The sequence below is a fragment of the Mustelus asterias genome, chromosome 5 (assembly GCF_964213995.1).
Source record: "Mustelus asterias chromosome 5, sMusAst1.hap1.1, whole genome shotgun sequence".
Taxonomy (NCBI): domain Eukaryota; kingdom Metazoa; phylum Chordata; class Chondrichthyes; order Carcharhiniformes; family Triakidae; genus Mustelus; species Mustelus asterias.
Genome location: NC_135805.1, coordinates 139,558,893 through 139,578,803, shown reverse-complemented (window position 1 = coordinate 139,578,803; position 19,911 = coordinate 139,558,893). Strand labels below are relative to the sequence as shown.

The 19,911-nt window shown below is 45.6% G+C and overlaps 1 protein-coding gene across 2 annotated transcripts in view; it reads right to left on the bottom strand.

The window, feature by feature from the left end:
- Positions 1–17,456, bottom strand: part of tbce (tubulin folding cofactor E) — a 59,929-nt gene extending 42,473 nt beyond the window's left edge. Inside the window, exons 1-2 of one of the 2 annotated variants that reach the window (XM_078213393.1) lie at positions 17,319–17,456; positions 3,711–3,854 (exon numbers count right to left, since the gene is read on the bottom strand). In XM_078213393.1, the coding sequence (XP_078069519.1) occupies positions 3,711–3,816 (106 nt within the window). In that variant the 5' untranslated portion in view covers positions 3,817–3,854; positions 17,319–17,456. Of the gene's footprint in view, positions 1–3,710; positions 3,855–13,407; positions 13,530–17,318 lie in introns of those variants that run through there. The other variant, XM_078213392.1, reaches the window with a different exon arrangement.
- Positions 17,457–19,911: the final 2,455 nt, after the last annotated feature.

Below are 19,911 nucleotides of genomic sequence, written 5' to 3'. Positions count from 1 at the left end.
TGCCTACCAGGGGCTGGGGTCCGGGATGTGTCTGACAGGGTATTCAGGACTCTTAGGGGGGAGGGAGATAAACCACAAGTTATTGTACATGTGGGGACACACGACATAGGGAGGATAGGGGAAGGGGATATTAGGCAGGGATTTATGGAGTTGGGGTGGAAACTAAAGGCCAAGACTGACAGAGTGGTTATCTCTGGACTCTTGCCTGTACCACGGGATAGTTTAGAGAGGAATAGGGAGAGGGAAGGTTTGAATTCATGGCTGAGGGGATGGTGCAGGAGGGAGGGGTTCAGGTACTTAAGCAATTGGGGCTCGTACTGGGGAAGGTGTGACCTCTATGAGAAGGATGGTCTACACCTTAATCAGAAGGGGACCAATATCCTGGGGGGTAAATTTGCTAAGGCCATGCAGGGAGGTTTAAACTGATTCGGGGGGGGGGAGGGATCCTGAGTAGTGGGGCTGAAAGTGAGGGATGCATGGATGGGGACTGCAATGCACGGCATTGCAGAGGTGGGGTGGAGCAGGGTTTGAAATGTGTATACTTCAATGCCAGGAGTATTCGCAATAAAGTGGGTGAACTTGCAGCGTGGATCAGTACCTGGGACTTCGATGTTGTGGCTATTTCAGAGACATGGATAGAGCAGGGGCAGGAATGGATGCTGCAGGTCCCGGGGTTCAAATGTTTTAGTCGAAGTAGGGAAGGAGGTAGAAGAGGGGGAGGGGTAGCATTATTGGTCAGAGATTGTATCACAGTGTCAGAGAGGAGGTTTGATGAGGACTTATCTGTTGAGGTAGTATGGGCGGAGATTAGAAATAGGAGAGGAGAGGTCACCCTGTTGGGAGTCTTTTATAGACCTCCTAAAAGTTCTAGAGAGGTTGAGGAAAGGATTGCGGAGTCAATCCTGCTTAGGAGTGAAAGTAATAGGGCAATTGTTATGGGGGATTTTAACTTGACTAATATTGACTGGAATTGTTATAGCTCTAGCTCGTTAGAGGGGTCAGTTTTTGTTCAAAGCGTGCAGGAAGGTTTTTTGACTCAGTATGTAGACAGGCCAACTAGAGGTGAGGCTATATTGGATCTGGTGCTGGGAAATGAGCCAGACCAGGTGCTAGACTTGGAAGTTGGTGTGCATTTTGGTGATAGTGACCACAATTCGGTTACGTTCACCTTAGTGATGGAAAGGGATAGGCATGAACCTCGGGCCAGTGGTTTTAGCTGGGGGAAGGGTAATTATGAGGCTATTAGGAGAGAATTAGGAAACATAGGTTGGACTAGGAGATTACAGGGACTGGGAACGTCCGACATGTGGAGTTTTTTCAAGGAGCAGCTACTGCGAGTCTGTGATAGGTATGTCCCTGTCAGGCAAGGAGGAATTGGTAGGGCTAGGGAACCGTGGTGCACCAAAAAAGTTTCTTTGTTGGTTAAAAAGAAAAAGGAGGCTTATGTTCGGATGAGACGTGAGCACTCGGGTAGTGCACTAGAAAGCTTTAGATTGGCTAAGAGGGAGTTGAAGAGCGAGCTTAGAAGGGCTAAAAGGGGACATGAGAAGACTTTGGCGGATAGGGTTAAAGAGAATCCTAAGGCGTTCTATAGGTATGTCAAGAACAGAAGGTTGGTTAGGGCAAGTTTAGGGCCAGTTATAGATGGCAGAGGGAAGTTATGTGTGGAACCGGAGGAGATTGGTGAAGCATTGAACCAATATTTCTCTTCGGTGTTCACGCAAGGGGACATGAATATAGCTGAGGAGGACACTGGGTTGCAAGGGAGTAGAATAGACAGTATTACAGTTGATAAGGAGGATGTGCAGGATATTCTGGAGGGACTGAAAATAGATAAATCCCCTGGTCCGGATGGGATTTATCCAAGGATTCTCTGGGAGGCAAGAGAAGTGATTGCAGAGCCTCTGGCTCTGATCTTCAGGTCGTCGTTGGCCTCTGGTATAGTACCAGAAGATTGGAGGTTAGCGAATGTTGTCCCATTGTTTAAGAAGGGGAACAGAGACTTCCCCGGGAATTATAGACCGGTGAGTCTCACTTCTGTTGTCGGCAAGATGTTGGAAAAAATTATAAGGGATAGGATTTATAGTTATTTGGAGAGTAATGAATTGATAGGTGATAGTCAGCATGGTTTTGTGGCAGGTAGGTCGTGCCTTACTAACCTTATTGAGTTTTTTGAGAAAGTGACCAAGGAGGTGGATGGGGGCAAGGCAGTGGACGTGGTATATATGGATTTTAGTAAGGCGTTTGATAAGGTTCACCATGGTAGGCTTCTGCAGAAAATGCAGATGTATGGGATTGGGGGTGATCTAGGAAATTGGATCAGGAATTGGCTAGCGGATAGGAAACAGAGGGTGGTGGTTGATAGTAAATATTCATCATGGAGTGCGGTTACAAGTGGTGTACCTCAGGGATCTGTTTTGGGGCCACTGCTGTTTGTAATATTTATTAATGATCTGGATGAGGGTATAGTTGGGTGGATTAGCAAATTTGCTGATGACACCAAAGTCGGTGGTGTGGTAGACAGTGAGGAAGGGTGTCGTAGTTTGCAGGAAGACTTAGACAGGTTGCAAAGTTGGGCCGAGAGGTGGCGGATGGAGTTTAATGCGGAGAAGTGTGAGGTAATTCACTTTGGTAGGAATAACAGATGTGTTGAGTATAGGGCTAACGGGAGGACTTTGAATAGTGTGGAGGAGCAGAGGGATCTAGGTGTATGTGTGCATAGATCCCTGAAAGTTGGGAATCAAGTAGATAAGGTTGTTAAGAAGGCATATGGTGTCTTGCCGTTTATTGGTAGGGGGATTGAATTTAGGAGTCGTAGCGTTATGTTGCAACTGTACACAACTCTGGTGCGGCCGCACTTGGAGTACTGTGTGCAGTTCTGGTCCCCACATTACAGGAAGGATGTGGAGGCTTTGGAGAGGGTGCAGAGGAGGTTTACCAGGATGTTGCCTGGTATGGAGGGGAGATCCTATGAGGAGAGGCTGAGGGATTTGGGATTGTTTTCGCTGGAAAGGCGGCGGCTAAGAGGGGATCTTATTGAAACATATAAGATGATTAGAGGTTTAGATAGGGTGGATAGTGATAGCCTTTTTCCTCTGATGGAGAAATCCAGCACGAGGGGGCATGGCTTTAAATTGAGGGGGGGTAGTTATAGAACCGATGTCAGGGGTAGGTTCTTTACCCAGAGGGTGGTGAGGGATTGGAATGCCCTGCCAGCATCAGTAGTAAATGCGCCTAGTTTGGGGGCGTTTAAGAGATCCGTAGATAGGTTCATGGACGAAAAGAAATTGGTTTAGGTTGGAGGGTCACAGTTTTTTTTTAACTGGTCGGTGCAACATCGTGGGCCGAAGGGCCTGTTCTGCGCTGTAATGTTCTATGTTCTATGTTCTACCTCGCATTAAGTTGATCTTTCTCTACACCCTAGCTCTGACTGTAACACTACATTCTGCACTCCCTCCATCCCTTCTCTATGAACAGTATGCATTGTCTGTATAGTGCACAAGAAACAATACTTTTCACTGTAAACCAATACATGTGACAATAATAAATCAAATCAAATCAAATCAACTCTCATTATAAAATTCTTGGTGAAAAATCCAGGAACACCTTCTTCCAGGCGTGAATAACATAAAGAAAACTTTCCTTTAATCTGAGAATTACTTCAATGGCCATGAACGGACTCAGAAAGGACTGTGAGATTTGAACCATACCTGTTGCCGGTGGGACTGTTCCCACAAAGCGAACGGTCCCATATTCATCCCGATAGATGATCCTTCTACCCACAGCATCACAAGGCACACTGTCACTCTGAGTCATCTTTGGTAGATTTCCGCCTCTGATGGCCTCGTCCAAACCTGAACAGAAATGGGAAAGAGATCTATCAGAATAATCAGATCCTCCAACCGTGCAGTCAATGGACTGAGCTGAGCTGCTTCACCTGGAGTTCGCAAGGTCACCCCCTCTCCTCCCTTCAAACTCCTCCCCTTAGTGTTATTTAGGCACACAGAATCTCACAGCGCTTGGAGGCTGTTCGATCCATCGTGTTTGTGCTGGCTCATTGATAGAGCTGGAGAAACAAAGTCGACTGTTTGTTGTCACCTACCTGCCCACTATTCAATGGGAATGGACCTGATATGTGAGCTAACTGCATGTATCCCTTTGGGTAACAGAAACCCTCAAACTCACATTTAAAATTCACAACTGAGCTGCCATCAATTGCTGTTTACGGAAGAGTTCCAAACTTTTACAGTCCTGTGTGTGCAGATTTGCTTCTTAATTTCACTTCTGAAAGGTCAGATTCTACTTTGTTGACAATGTCCTGGATTCCCCATCAGCAGAAACAATTTCTTTCAATCCATCCTATCTATTCCCCCTGAATAACTTTGATCAAGTCACTCCTTAAGTTTCCAAATTCCACAGAATACAACTCTAATGCGTAATTCACTGCTCTCTCTCCCCACACCCATGAGGCTTTCCTTCCCTTTATCCAATTCGCTTTGGAAAGTTCTATCAGATTTGCTTTCCGACAGTACAATCTGGATTATAACAACTCACTGAATCAGAAGGTTTTTCCTCATCACCCTGCTGACATTTTTGCCAATGGTCTGAAATGCTTTGTCTTCTGATTGCTGTGACTCCTGGCCCTGGAAAACACTTGCTCCTTATTGACCCCTCATCCCATGCAGCACTCTATTTAAATCTCTTTAACCTGCTCATAGAATCATTACAGAAGTAGGCCATTCGGAACAACAAGTGCATGCATTCTAAGTGAACCGCACCCCTCTACACCCTCTCCAAGGCCTGGACAGGTGTGGTACTCAGAAGCAGACATGATAATCCAGCAAGGGTACAATCATATTGAGCTACCGGGAACAGAGGAATTGCTCTACCAAAAAAGATCAACTGATTTTGCCTTTGATCATCTTGGTAGTCACACTGTACCACTATATTCTGCAGTCTCTCCTTTCCTTCTCTATGAACGGTGTGCTTTGTCCACATAGCGCGCAAGAAACAATACTTTTCACTGTATACTAATAAATGTGACAATAATAAATCAAATCAAATCGATAATATTATGACAATCCATCTCAATCAATGAGTGTATGAACACTCAGTGGTGAGGAAAGCTGAGGGAACCAGAAGTCACCTGGTCCTCCTAAAGATGGATCACACATGCCCCTGTCTACATCAATGGGAATGAAGTGGAAATGGTCGAGAGCTTCAGGTTTCTAGGTGTCCATTTCAGCAACAACCTGTCCTGGTCCCTCCACATCTTCGCTATCGTTAAGAAAGCCTATCAACACCTCTATTTTCTCAGAAAGCTAAGGAAACTCAGCATGTCAGCTACGACTCTCACCTATTTTCACAGATGCACCAGAGAAAGCATCCTTTCTGGATGAATCACAGCTTGGTATGGGCTCCTGCTCTGACCAAGACCGCAAGAAACTACAAAGGGTTGTGAATGTATCCCAATCCGTCACGCAAACCAGCCTCCCGACTATTGACTCTGTTCACACTTCCCGCTGCCTTGGAAAAGCAGCCGGCATAATCAAGGACCCCATGCACCCCGGACATTCTCTCTTCCACCTTCTTCCGTTGGGAAAAAGATACAAAAGTCTGAGATCACATACCAACCGGCTCAAGAACAGCTTCTTCCCTGCTGCTGTCAGACTTTTGAATGGACTTACCTTATATTAAGTTGATCTTTCTCTACACCCTAGCTATGGCTGTAACACTACATTCTGCACCCTCTCCTTTCTTTCTCCCCTCTGTACTTTGTCTGTATAGTGCGCAAGAAACAATACTTTTCACTGTATCCCGCTATATATGACAATAATAAATCAAATCAGATCACACGTCATGTCTCAAATTACTCATTTTGGTGATCCCAAAATGCTATTTTCTGAAAGAAATCTATTGATTTTTGCATTTGAATGAATCAGTAGCAACTTCTTCCACCTTTTCCCTCGGTGGTCTGTTCCCCATTTGCTCACTGAGTTTACTCCCTCAAGCTCAGGCATGGTGCTCTGGACAAGGTGGGATTGTATGTTACGGTCGATATTATCCAGTCACGTAGGAATTCTGAAAACAACAAGCACGGCCCCTCTCAGCTATCTCGTTTCCAGGGAGAATAAGTCCAAATGACATCGTGACTCCTCGTTATCCAATCCCCTCGATCATTCTGTGTGTACATTCATTGAGTTTCCTGTTTTAAGACGGCTTGCATTTATCAAGCACTTTTAAGACAATAAAACATCCCAAGATGCTTCACAGAAGTATCTGACACCAAGCCGCGTAAAGAGGATAGGTTTGGACAAATGTTTGGTTAAGGAGGGAGGTCTTAAGGACGAGAGAGAGAGGCGGGAAGGCAAAGAAGATCAGCCAAGGAATTCGAGTTTAGGGCCGAATCGGCTTAAGACACAGACGGTGGGGGTGAAGGAAATTGGAGGTCTGGGAGAGGCCAGAATTGGAGGAGTGCCAAGATCTCTGTATTAGTATACAGTGAAAAGTATTGTTTCTTGCACGCTATACGGACAAAGCATACCGTTCATAGAGAAGGAAAGGAGAGACTGCAGAATATAGTGGTACAGTGTGACTACCAAGATGATCAAAGGCAAGATCAGTTGATAATCTTTTTTGGTGGAGCAATTCCTGTTCCCGGTAGCTCAGTATACCCTTGCTGAATTACCATGTCTGCTTCTGAGTACCACACTTGTCCAGGCCTTGATTCGAATCCCACCATGGCTGGTGGTGGAATTTGAATTCAATTTTTTTTTAAACTAGAATTAAGAATCTACCAATGACCATGAAACCATTGCCGATTATTGGAAAAACCCATCTGGTTCACTAAGGTTCTTTAGGGAAGGAAGTCCTTACCTGGTCTGGCCCACATGTGACTCCAGAGCCACAGCAATGTGGTTGTCTCTAAACTGCCCTCGGGCAACTAGGGATGGGCAATAAATGCTGGCCAGCCAGCGACGCCTATGTCCCACGAATGAATAATTTTTTTTTTACAGAAATAGGGTTTGAAATGACAAGGTTAAATTTTGTTCTAAGTCAGTTACAAATTGTTAACACTGAAAATGAGGATTGGTCTGTCCTGTAATGTGATAATAAACACTCCCAGGATGAGAGCTTGGCACCAACACTGATTTCAGTTTCAACCTTAAACAAGAAATGATGAGAAAATCAATAAATTGTAAACACACTGACAGTTTAAAAATGTAAATATCACGATTATCAAGCGTAAACTCAACTTGAAAATCCTTCGACACTTGCACAAAATTTGAGCCCATCTGTTAAACATACAGAAAGTTCCTGTAGTATTGTTCACCCTAAGACAGAGGTTGTTGTGAGGGGTACTGGAGTAGAAGTCGCCACATCTTGACTGAGACAGTTTGGAAGGAAGTCTGGAAGAGGTTTTCTCAGAGGCAGCAAAGGGATTTTTTTGATTAGCTTCCAGTTTATATAACCCTGGCACGCACCCAAGTCCCTGACAGAGATCACGGTTACGTACATCTCGAACGCTGAAAATCCCATTACAACTTTAATCACCTCCTTGTGAAGGTCTAGTCGTTGGTAATTAGAATCAGTGTCTCACCAGTGGAAGCAATTAGGATGATTACCTTTTCTAACTGTCAAGGAAACAGGCGAGATAGCGAGATAGGTTCAAAATTCATGGCCTTTCCTCTTGAAAACATCAATGTGAGCAAAAATGCTCAGTTTAATCATTTCTCCTCATACATACAGGCACATACACTCACAAAGCCGTTGCTGCTTCAAGGGAGAACTCAACTAACTTTACCTGAGTGAAGAACAAAGAACAGTACAGCACAGGAACAGGCCCTCCAAGCCTGTGCCGATCATGATGCCTGCCTAAACTAAAACTGTATGTACTTACAGAGTCCATATCCTTCCATTCCCATCCTATTCATGTATTTGTCTAGTTGCCCCTTAAATGCCGCTATCGTACCTGCTCCCACCACCTCCCCGGGCAGACATTCACCACCCTCTGTGTAAAAAACTTTTCTCGCACATCTCCTCTAAACTTTTCCCCACGCACCTTAAACCTATGTCCCCCAGTACTTGACTTTTCTACCCTAGGAAAGAGCATCTGACTATCCACTCTGTCTGTGCCACTCATAATCTTATAGACCTCTATCAGGTCACCCCTCAACCTTCGTCGTCCCATTGAGAGCAAACCGAGTTTATCCAACCTCTCCGCATAGCTAATACCCTCCAGACCCAGGCAACATCCTGGTAAACCTCTTCTGTACCCTCTCCAAAGCTTTTGAAATGTGTCCTCTTTTAGTTCCACATCGTGTAATAAGTGAACAGGAACTCCTGGAAGCTAAAGAAAGCTATTCCACTGATATATCTGGCAGACATGCATTGATGCTTTATGGAAAATTAAGTACACTGTACATACACCGACGCCCCACAGCGCTTCCCCATTCCAAATTCAGCCCACACATCTGGATAAAGTCAAGCCTAAGCCTCGAACTTTCAGAGCATCCGAGACTTTCAATAATGAAAACAGAAGGTTAAGGGCAGATTTAGTAGTGATGTTCAAGTATAAGGAAGTTTTGATAGCGGAAATAAGGATAAACTGTTTCCTGTGGCAGGAATGTCGTGAACCAGGGGTCACTGATGTAACAAAAGAACCAACGGGGAGGTGAGGAGGAATTATTGCATCTAGCAAGTTATGGCCTGGAAGGTGCTGCCTGAAAGGGTGGTGGAAGCAGATTTCAGAATAACTTTCCATTGGATTTTCCTTGAACAGAAAAGGTTTGCAGGGCTATGGGGAAAGGTCAGTGGTACTAGAATTAATTGGTTAGCTCTGCCAAGACATGACAGACTGAAAAGCCTCCTGCGGCCTTTCAGCCTCCTGTGCTGCATGATTCTTATAAATCAAATACAATTCAATGGAACTTATTTCTGAAATACGTATCTTTTTAAACAATTACTTGGACGCTTATTTTGGACATTAGAAATTTCAGTTACTGAGAAGAAAAATGGCAATAATTGTTCAGCAGCATTTTGAGTGACTTGGGGAGAAAAATTAATGTTTATAATTCATTTGCATTACGAATATTAAGAGAGAAGTTTATGATGAAGAAATGCAGACACAGAGTAACAACCGGAAGTAAGGTTTAATTGACAGGAAGAATGTCTATGACTTTTTTGTAAGGTTAAAATGAGAAAATTTCCCATATCATTAGTTAAGGTATGATGGAGGATACATCAGAGAGTGCACAAGCAATGCATCAACTAGAACACCAACTCAAGTTCTCTAATAGCAAGGTACTCTGATATTTTGGGGATTTGAGTCTGTGATTCTGTAAGCACTGAAAGCTTCAGTTATTATTCCTCATCCCTTTCACATACACTTTACACACTTGGATTTATATTTTTACTTCTTTTCAAGCCCAGGATATACAATATGATAGAGAACATGGTCTAGGTTGGAGGTGGGATAGGTAGCTTTTAGCAGTAGTTCAGTCTGGTTCTAGTTTTGGGGGGGGTGGGTATGGCCTTATTTTGAGGGGCATTTCAGGTATGGATTGAGGCTGCAAAATGTGGCACTGAGCTTACTCGATGATTCCTTGGTCTGGGGTCACCACACATCCTGAGGGATGACAACACTTTGGAGGGGAAGGAATGCAGAATTAGCCAGTCATGGGAGCTTGCACCGGGATCCATTGATGGACTGGGCAGGATGTTGACTTGAGGAGTGCAGAAGGGAGTCCCTGTATGTGTCCTGCACTGGAGATCGTGGAGTGGGATAGCAATGTCGGGGCAGGAGTCTGAGAGCACTGGGGAGGAAGAGTACCAATGTACGGGAGTGCTGGCAGTATAGAAGATGCTAGGATGCAGATTCGAAGGTGACCCTAAGGTATGCCCTGGACCAGTGATTTGCAAACCAGGGTTTGAGAGCCTCTGGGCGTTCTATAGAGACGTTCCAGGAGTCCATGCAATAATGTGAAAGTATTGATGGAGAAAAAGCAACATGCTGTTGAAGCTGTCTGCCTTGCACACATCAGGACAGATGCAAGAATGCCAAAGTTCAAAGGGAGCAACAATTCATGCTGTATGAGAGAAGAGTGCTGATTGGTTGGCAAGTCAACTCTGGTTGTTCAAGGTGCTGTCATGGGGGAATTGCACCAGGGAACTATTATCCCTCATGCTGTTATTTAATTCAAAAAGATACAATGCCTGGACATGTTCTTTTTGCCTGCAGAGGACAAATCCCTGCATATAAATATGCATGATGTGGAGATGCTAGCGTTGAAATGGGGTGGGCACAATAATAAGTCTCACAACACCAGGTTAAAGTCCAACAGATGTATTTGGTATCACGAGCTTTCAGAGCACTGCTCCTTGATCAGGTGAGTGGAGAGTTGGGTTCACAAACAGGGCATATATAGACAGAGACTCAATTACAGTATAATGGTTGGAATGTGGGTCTTTACAGGTAATCAAGTCATTGCAGGTAATCAAGTCTTTACAGGCACAGACAATGTGAGTGGAGAGAAGGATAATCACAGGTTAAAGAGGTGTGAATTGTCTCGAGCCAGGACAGTGAGTAGGATTTTGAAGCCCAGGCTAAATGGTGGGGGTTACAGATAGTGTGACATGAACCCAAGATCCTGGTTGAGGCTGTCCTCATGCATGTGGAACTTGGCTATCAGTTTCTGCTCAGCGATTCTGCATTGCTGTGTGTCTTGAAGGTCATCTTGGAGAATGCTTACCCGAAGATCGGATGAACGGACACCGCGCGACAATCTCCAGGCAGGACTGTTACCTTCTTGTTGGGGAACACTTTAGCAGTCAAGGGCATTCAGCTCCAATCTTCGGGTAAGTGTTCTCCAAGGTGGCCTTCAAGACACGCAACGCAGAATCGCTGAGCAGAAACTGATAGCCAAGTTCTACATGTGTGAGGACGGCCTCATCCGGGATCTTGGGTTCATGTCACACTATCTGTAACCCCCACGACTTGCCTGGGCTTGCAAAATCTCACTAACTGTCCTGTCTGGAGACAATACACATCTCTTTAACCTGTGATTAACCCTCTCTCCACTTGCATTGTCTGTACCTGTAAAGACTTGATAGCCTGTAAAGACTCGCATTCCAACCATTATCTTGCAATTGTGTCTTTGCGTATATTTGCCGTGTTTGTGAACCCAACTCTCCACTCACCTGATGAAGGGGCAGCGCTCCGAAAGCTCGTGATACCAAATAAACCTGTTGGACTTTAACCTGATGCTGTGAGACTTCTTACTATAAATATGTATCTTCTAGCAAGCATAAGTGAGTTATATTGCGAGTCTGACTGATAACCTTAAATTGATTGTTTGTGTGATCCTTAGCACACTGGAGATAGTCAGCCATTGCTTACTAACATTGAACATTATTTGCTGAGTTTGAGCGACTCCGGCTATCCTGCCAAAACCAGCATACAAGGAACACACTGACTGCTGAAAGCATGCCATGCTAATCTCACACGTGTATACTGCCAGATACCAAATAACGTGTCCAACTTTCACACTCAGCATGAATAACTGGTGGGATTGCAAGGCCTCAAGGCCAATCAGACAGAAACATCAGCAAGGGACTGAAATAGCCATCCTCACAAGCACATTTCTATTGACAAAATGCACATCTTTAATGATGGGTTCAAATTTGTATGCATTGGACCCACAGCTTAGCATGACTGCACATAGAATAACATAGAATATCATAGAATCAACAGTACAGAAGGAGGCCATTCAGCCCATCGAGCCTACTCTGACCACAATCCCACCCAGGCCCTATTCCCGTAACCCCTCATATTTACCCTGCCAATCCCCCTGACACTAAGGGGCAATTTAGCATGGCCAATCAACCTAACCCGCACATCTTTGGACTGTGGAAGGAAACCGGAGCACCCGGAGGAAACCCACGCAGACACGAGGAGAACGTGCAGACTCCGCACAGACAGTGACCCAAGCCGGGAATTGAACCTGGGTCCCTTTGCCAAAGTTACCAAAGGGGAGTTACAAAAACATTTGTTAGACTTGTGTCAGACTAATGAGCTGCCTTGTGGAGTACCTGATAGCAATTGTCCTCACTGCATCCACGTATGTATGGACTGCCCAAGACACAGCACAGTGATATCCCATTATGCCCTATATTATCAATCCTTACTTCTACACATCACAAATTGGCCAAACGGTTGTGAGTTGCTACAACCAGTTCCGAGTGCATTTCCACGATGAAGGATTCCTTCACCTTCACAAAGATGCGACAGAACTTGCATTTTAATAGCAATGCCACGTGGAGATGCTCCTTCGACATAGAACATAGAACATAGAACATTACAGCGCAGAACAGGCCCTTCGGCCCACGATGTTGCACCGACCAGTTAAAAAAAAACTGTGACCCTCCAACCTAAACCAATTTCTTTTCGTCCATGAACCTATCTACGGATCTCTTAAACGCCCCCAAACTAGGCGCATTTACAACTGATGCTGGCAGGGCATTCCAATCCCTCACCACCCTCTGGGTAAAGAACCTACCCCTGACATCGGTTCTATAACTACCCCCCCTCAATTTAAAGCCATGCCCCCTCGTGCTGGATTTCTCCATCAGAGGAAAAAGGCTATCACTATCCACCCTATCTAAACCTCTAATCATCTTATATGTTTCAATAAGATCCCCTCTTAGCCGCCGCCTTTCCAGCGAAAACAATCCCAAATCCCTCAGCCTCTCCTCATAGGCTCTCCCCTCCATACCAGGCAACATCCTGGTAAACCTCCTCTGCACCCTCTCCAAAGCCTCCACATCCTTCCTGTAATGTGGGGACCAGAACTGCACACAGTACTCCAAGTGCGGCCGCACCAGAGTTGTGTACAGTTGCAACATAACGCTACGACTCCTAAATTCAATCCCCCTACCAATAAACGCCAAGACACCATATGCCTTCTTAACAACCTTATCTACTTGATTCCCAACTTTCAGGGATCTATGCACACATACACCTAGATCCCTCTGCTCCTCCACACTATTCAAAGTCCTCCCGTTAGCCCTATACTCAACACATCTGTTATTCCTACCAAAGTGAATTACCTCACACTTCTCCGCATTGCTGGCCTATTCCCTAATGTGCCGCTCAAGGAAGCCACAGACATTTGTGCCTTGTCTCTATATCATGGTGACCTAGACACACCAATGTCTGAATCTGCATTCATTGAACTTATGAACTCAGCAAGCTGTTCAGTTGATTTAGCTTTCATGACACCACGTATACCCAAACAAATGCTTTTGCCATAGAATGACTCTTGGTCTAGCTCTCACTAACATTTGTGCCAGTTTCCACAAAATCCCACATTTTCAATGGTAAGACCCTCTCCCACACACATCTCTTACCCGTAAGATACCTCAGAAACTTCACAACAGATGAAGCGAGCTGTTTCACGCTGCTGCTATGCGGCAGTAAGACGAGTGGTATTCGAACACTAACAGGATGCTGCCAGCAAGCCAAAAAGAGCTTCTACCTATCACACAATTGAGTAATGTGGTATATGAATGTCAGTGTGATGTTAGGTATGTAGTCCATTTGTACCAATGACTGGTAGATCGTATCAAACAGCACATATCTTCCGATGTTTGCAACAGGCAGAGTACAGACCATTCCCAACCAGCCCATGCTTGCAAAATTTGGAACATAGGGTGGGATTTTCCGGCCGCACTCACCCAAGGCTGGAAATTCTTGCCAGAGGTCAACAGACTTTTGCATGGTCCGTCCCCTCCGCCCGCTACCATTCCCGTGGTGGGTGAGACAGGAAAATTCTGGCCATAATGTCTAAAGTTCAATGTGGTCTGTGACTGAGCAACACTTGCTAAACAGATCTGAATGTGCCAAGAATGACACTAAGAACCAATTTAAGACTATCAGTCAGGTTCATAATGTGACTCACTTACTCAAAGCTACATGTACTAATATACCCTCTGCAATCTGAAAGAACATGACCAAGCACTGAGCCCTTTGTTTGAATTAAACAAAAGCATGGGGACAACAGTTCCTTGATGCATTCACTGAATGTAGCACGAGAACCGATACTGCCTCCTGGGGGTGGATGGAGGAAAACACTGAGAACACGTTAATGGGAGAACACAGTGAGTCTGGGAGAATCCTGGCTAACTCAGCGAGATCAAAGTGGGCAGGAAATGGATACTCTGTGGGCTGGGAGCAGTGCTAGGCTGGTCAGTGGGTTCGAGACCACTAAACTCCAAATCCCTGGCGGAGGTTTAGATACTGGAGAGGGGAAAACTTAATAAATGCATTTCCGAAAGGGGGTAACTTGGAGTCGGTAAACATTATTTTTACAAATGTTTTGTGCTTTTACAAGTTCTTTTCAGCCATCTTACCCTTGGCCAGGCAGCTGAGGGGAGAATTCATATGCAAAACGTCTTCCAAATTTGGTAAAATTTGTGCTATATGATTTGATTGATTCCGTTGTTTGTAATTTGTAAATTACACTCAGTCTGGCAATTACTGCCGGAAGCTTTGATTTCTTTTAGGTGCAGGTCTAATTCATTCATAAATTTGGGGATTTCCTTTCCTAGCTACTGAATTGTGACTGGTCAGTTATAAATTAGTCTGTGACGCACAATGAAAGAGTTAATTTCTCACAGCTAATCAGTTTCACCAACCTCTCCAGGTGACAAATGTACAGACTTTCACTGAAATACATTATTACATATTATATTACAGGTGGATTGCTGGAAGCCAAGTACATGGATGGGGAATTAAAAGAGGGATTTCATAAGTAACAATGATCGTGGGCCTGATTGGCCATTAATCAGTCCAGACAGCGAGCGGTCGAGGGGGTCGTCCAGCCTGACTGTCTATCAGGCGGCACAGTTGTTAGCACTGCTGTCTCACAGCGCTAGGGACCCAGGTTCGATTCCCGGCTTGGGTCACTGTCTGTGTGGAGTTTGCACATTCTCCCCGTGTCTGCGTGGGTTTCCTCCGGGTGCTCCGGTTTCCTCCCAGTTCAAAGATGTGCAGGTTAGGTGCACTGGCCGTGCTAAATTGCCCCTTAGTGTCAGGGGGACCAGCGAGGGTAAATGCATTGGGTTATGGGGATAGGACCTGGATGGGATTGTAGTCGGTGCAGGCTCGATGGGCCAAATGGCCTCCTTCTGCCCTCTCGAATTTGATGATTCTATCTTTCTTCTGTGGCTGCATTCGATGTTGGGTATCCCTGGAAAGAGAGTAACAGTGTCTGCTCTCGCAATTGTGGCCTTCCATGCCCATTGGACACTGCAGTGTTTTAAAGCTTATTTATTTGTGTCACAAGTAGGCTTACACTACAATCAAGTTACTGTGAAAATCCCCCAGTCACCACACTCCGGCGCCTGTTCGGGTACACTGAGGGAGAATTTAGCACAGCCAATGCATCTAACCAGCACGAGTTTCAGACTGTAGGACGAAACCGGAGCATGGGGGGAAACCCACGTAGACACGGGGAGAGTGTGCAAACTCCATACGGACTGTGACCCAAGCCTGGTGCTGTGAGACAGCAGTGCTAACCACTGTGGCCCCCCCTTATTGGCCCCTCCATCACATTTAGTTTTGATGTTTTAAGTTTCCTTTGGCATTCCATTTACTTTGATGCTTTACTGCCTTTTAATTTATCCCTCAATTTGTTGATTTAGTTTATTTGGTTACCAAAAGAAGCACATGGAAGAACTCCCATGCCCTTCGTCAAAGACATACATTATAAGTCCACCAGAGAAGGTGGATAGGACCTCAGTGCAACATCTTTAAAGGCACTCCCTCAGTACTGCACTGGAGTATTGGTTTATGTGCTTGAGTCTACGGAGTGGAGCCTGAACTCTCAACCTTCTGATTTAGAGGCAAATGAAAATGGGATTAAAACAGATACAAAGGAGAACACTAGATGTACCTGCTGAAGATACGTGGAGGAATTGAAAAGTGCCAACTGAACAGAAGAAAATGGTGAAATACTGGTTTAAAGGCTTTGAAGAAATAGAACGAGAAAGGAATAAAGGATGATGCAGGATTCCTAAACACTAAAGGAGTTTGATGTGGAAGAGGATAGTAGCATCTCCAGGCTTTATCAAGAAAGGTAGAAAAACGTGCAAAGGATTAAACAGTCTGAGATAAGCAAACGGAAACTGACATTATGGCAGGGGCAAGGAAAAGAATCAATATTAAATGAAGTAGATGGTTTTGGTGTTGTGTACAGTATTTTGAACTTTGCGGATGTTTGACGTGTTATACACTGCCAAGCTTTAAGATGACAATCAGGGTCTGAATTCCTGGGGCCTACAATTAAAGTATGGATTGTTTCAAGGCCAGAGGGGAGTCTGGAAGGGGGACCCATGGAGTGGGGCAGGATGACTCGACAACTGTGAGAAACATATGAACAGGAGGAGGCCATTCAGCCCCTGAAGTCTGTGCCAGCATGAGTCTGCTCATGGCTGATCTGCATCTCAACTCCACCTACTTTGCTCAGCTCCAACCTTTAATACCCTAACCAATCAATCTCAATTTTGAAAATTTTAATTTACCCCCAGCAAATCAGTGTGTGGGGAGGGGGGAGAGAAAGTTCCAGATTTCCCCTCCTCTCAAGTGTTAAGACGTCACCCTTTGACCTGTTACATTGACATCCCATTCACCTTCTCTAATTTAGTTCTATGGGTGACACGGTAGCACAGTGGTTAGCGCTGCTGCCTCACAGCAGCCAGGGTCCCGGGTTCGATTCCTGGCTCGGGTCGCTGTCTGTGCGGGGTCTGCACGTTCTCCCCGTGTCTGCGTGGGTTTCCTCCGGGTGCTCTGGTTTCCTCCCACATTCTGAAAGACGTGCTGGTTAGCTGCATTGGCCGTGCTAATTGACCTTTAGTGTCCAAAGATCTGTATGGTAAGGGGATTTGTAGGGTAAATAACGTAGGGTTACAGGGTGGGATTGTTGTCAGCACAGGCTTGATGGGCCGAATGGCCTCCTTCTGCACTGCAGGTATTGATTCTATGAATATTAATACTAAGGTGAGTATTTTGTCCTCTGGATTCTTTGAGCAGAGATCAGTATTTCTCTCTGTCCCCTGGCTGGGGTTGGACATTATTGATGTCCAGCCATTTCCCTGAAGCCATGGACTCCTCCCAGGCCCCGGGGCCATTGACAAGGGGACAGACCTCAGGCTCCTCTCCGGCCTCCGGTAAACCCTCCCGGACCCGGCTAGCAGGGCAATAACCTCCTCCCCTTCCTGCCCCCCGAGCCGCGAGCAGGAACCCTGTCGCCGGCCCTTGCCTGTCGCTGTATTTCTCGTCGCCGCTCCCGCTCAGCCCGACTCCAGACTCCGTCACCAGGGCGACCCACCGCCGCCGGAACCCCCGTCAGAGCCGCGGTTTCCGGTACGGAGATACTGCGTGTGGCACCAGACTGGAGACGTCACCTCCGGGGCTCAGCCGAGTCCCTGCGCCCCCTATCGGCCGGAGGACCGCCAGACAATCCAGCATAACCAGGCCCAGAACAACCAGACCCACCATAGCCCAGAATAACCAGAGCCAGAATAACCAGACCTACCATAACCCAGAACAATCAGAGCCAAAATAACCAGGCTCACCTTAACCCAGAATAACCAGACCCAGAACAACCGGACCCACCATAACCCAGAACAACCAGAGTCAGAATAACCAGACCCACCATAACCCAGAACAACCAGAGCCAGAATAACCAGGCCCACCAGAACGCAGAATAACCAGGCCCAGAACAACCAGACCCACCATAACCCAGAACAACCTGAGCCAAAATAACTAGGCCCACCATAACCCAGAATAACCAGACCCAGAACAACCAGAGCCAGAATAACCAGGCCCAGCACAACCGAAAATAACGAGGCCCACCATAACCCAGAATAACCAGGCCTAGAATAATCAGACCCTGAATAACTAGGCACAGCACAACCCAGAATAACCCAGAATAACTAGGCCCAGAATAACCAAGCCCAGAATAACTAGGCCCAGCACAATCCAAATAACGCAGAATAACCAAGCACAGAATAACTAGGCCCAGAATAGCCAGGCCCAGCACAACTCAGAACACGTAGGCCCAGAATGACCAGGCCCCGAATAATCAGGCCCAGCACAGCCCAGAAAACCATGCCCAGCACAACCCAGAATAACCAGACCCAGCACAGTCCATCAACAGGTCAGGTACCTCTGACCACAGTTTAACCACCATTTTGGGAATGATGAATCCCAATGTGCAGGACCAGGCCTGGATACAATGCCCATTATGTGTGAAAAAGTACTTCCTGACATCACCCCTGAACAGCCATAGAACAGATTCATTAGAATCCCTACAGTATAGAAGGAGCCCATTGAGTCTGTACCGACTACAATCCCACCCAGGCCCTATTCCCATAACCCCACACATTTACCCTGCTAATCCCCCTGACACTAAGGGTCAATTTAGCATCAACAATCAACCTAACCCGCACATCTTATGACTGTGGGAGGAAACCGGAGCACCCGGAGGAAACCCACGCAGACACGGGGAGAACGTGCAAACTCCACACAGACAGTGACCCAGACCAGGATTGAACCCGGGTCCCTGGCGCTGAGGCAGCAGTGCTAACCACTGTGTCGTCTAGCTATAATGTTTGAGCTTATGCTGTCTTGTTTCTGATACTCTCATTGGAGGAAATAGTTTCTTTGTATTGATTCTATCAATTCCAATTATCATTTTAAAGGGACTGAGTATTGTGTTCGATGTGACTTTTCCAAATAGGCAACTCAGAGAATAAGTTAAACAGTCCCCTCCCAACCATTCTATTGTATTTCTCGGCACTGATTGGTCATTTTTAAGAAGAAAATAAAAGGCTATCTGATTGAAGTGTTGAAGATGATTAATGGACTTGATCGGGTAAATAGACACTATTTCCTCTGGTGAAAAAATGCAGAACAAAAGGGAGATAACCTTACAATTACAGCTATTCAGGGTTAGATGGATTAACAATGCTAAATTGCCCCTTAGTATCAGGGGGACTAGCAAGGGTAAATGCATGGGCATTATGGGGGTAGGGCCTGGGTGAGATTTTGGTCGGTGCAGACTCGATGGGCCGAATGGCTTCCTTCTGCACTGTAGGGATTCTATGATTCTATGAATAATGCCAGGAAGAACTTCTTTATTTTTTTAATTAATGGGCGTTGCTGGTTAGCCAGCATTTATTGCCCATCCCTAGTTGCCCGAGAGTCAACCACATGCTGTGGCTCTGGAGTCACATGTAGGCCAGACCAGGCAAGGACGGCAGATTTCCTTCCCTAAAGGGCATTAGTGAACCTGATGGGTTTTTCCAACAATCGACAATGGTTTCATGGTCATCAGTAGATTCTTAATTCCAGATTTATTTTTATTGAATCCAAATTCCACCATCTGCCGTGGCGGGATTCAAACCCGGGTCCCCCCAGAACATTCGCTGAGTTTCTTGATTTTATACAGAGGGTGGTTGAAATCTGAAATTCTGTAACCCTCTCCAAAAATGTTGAGGCTGAGGATCAGATGAAAATTTCAACAGTTAGCTTGGTAGGTTCTTGTTGGATGAGTATTGAGGGTTAAAGAAACAAGGTGAGTCGATGGAATTTAGGTAATCAGCCATGATCTAATTAATTGATGCAGTAAGAAGTCTCGCAACACCAGATTAAAGTCCAACAGGTTTATTTGGAATTACTAACTTTCGGTACTCTGGTCCTTCATTCTCACCTGATGAAGGAGCAGCGCTCCGAAAGCTCGTGATTCCAAATAAACCTGTTGGACTCTAATCTGGTGTTGTGAGACTTCTTACTGTGCCCACCTCAGTCCAACGCCGGCAGCTCCACATCATAATTAATTGATGGATTAG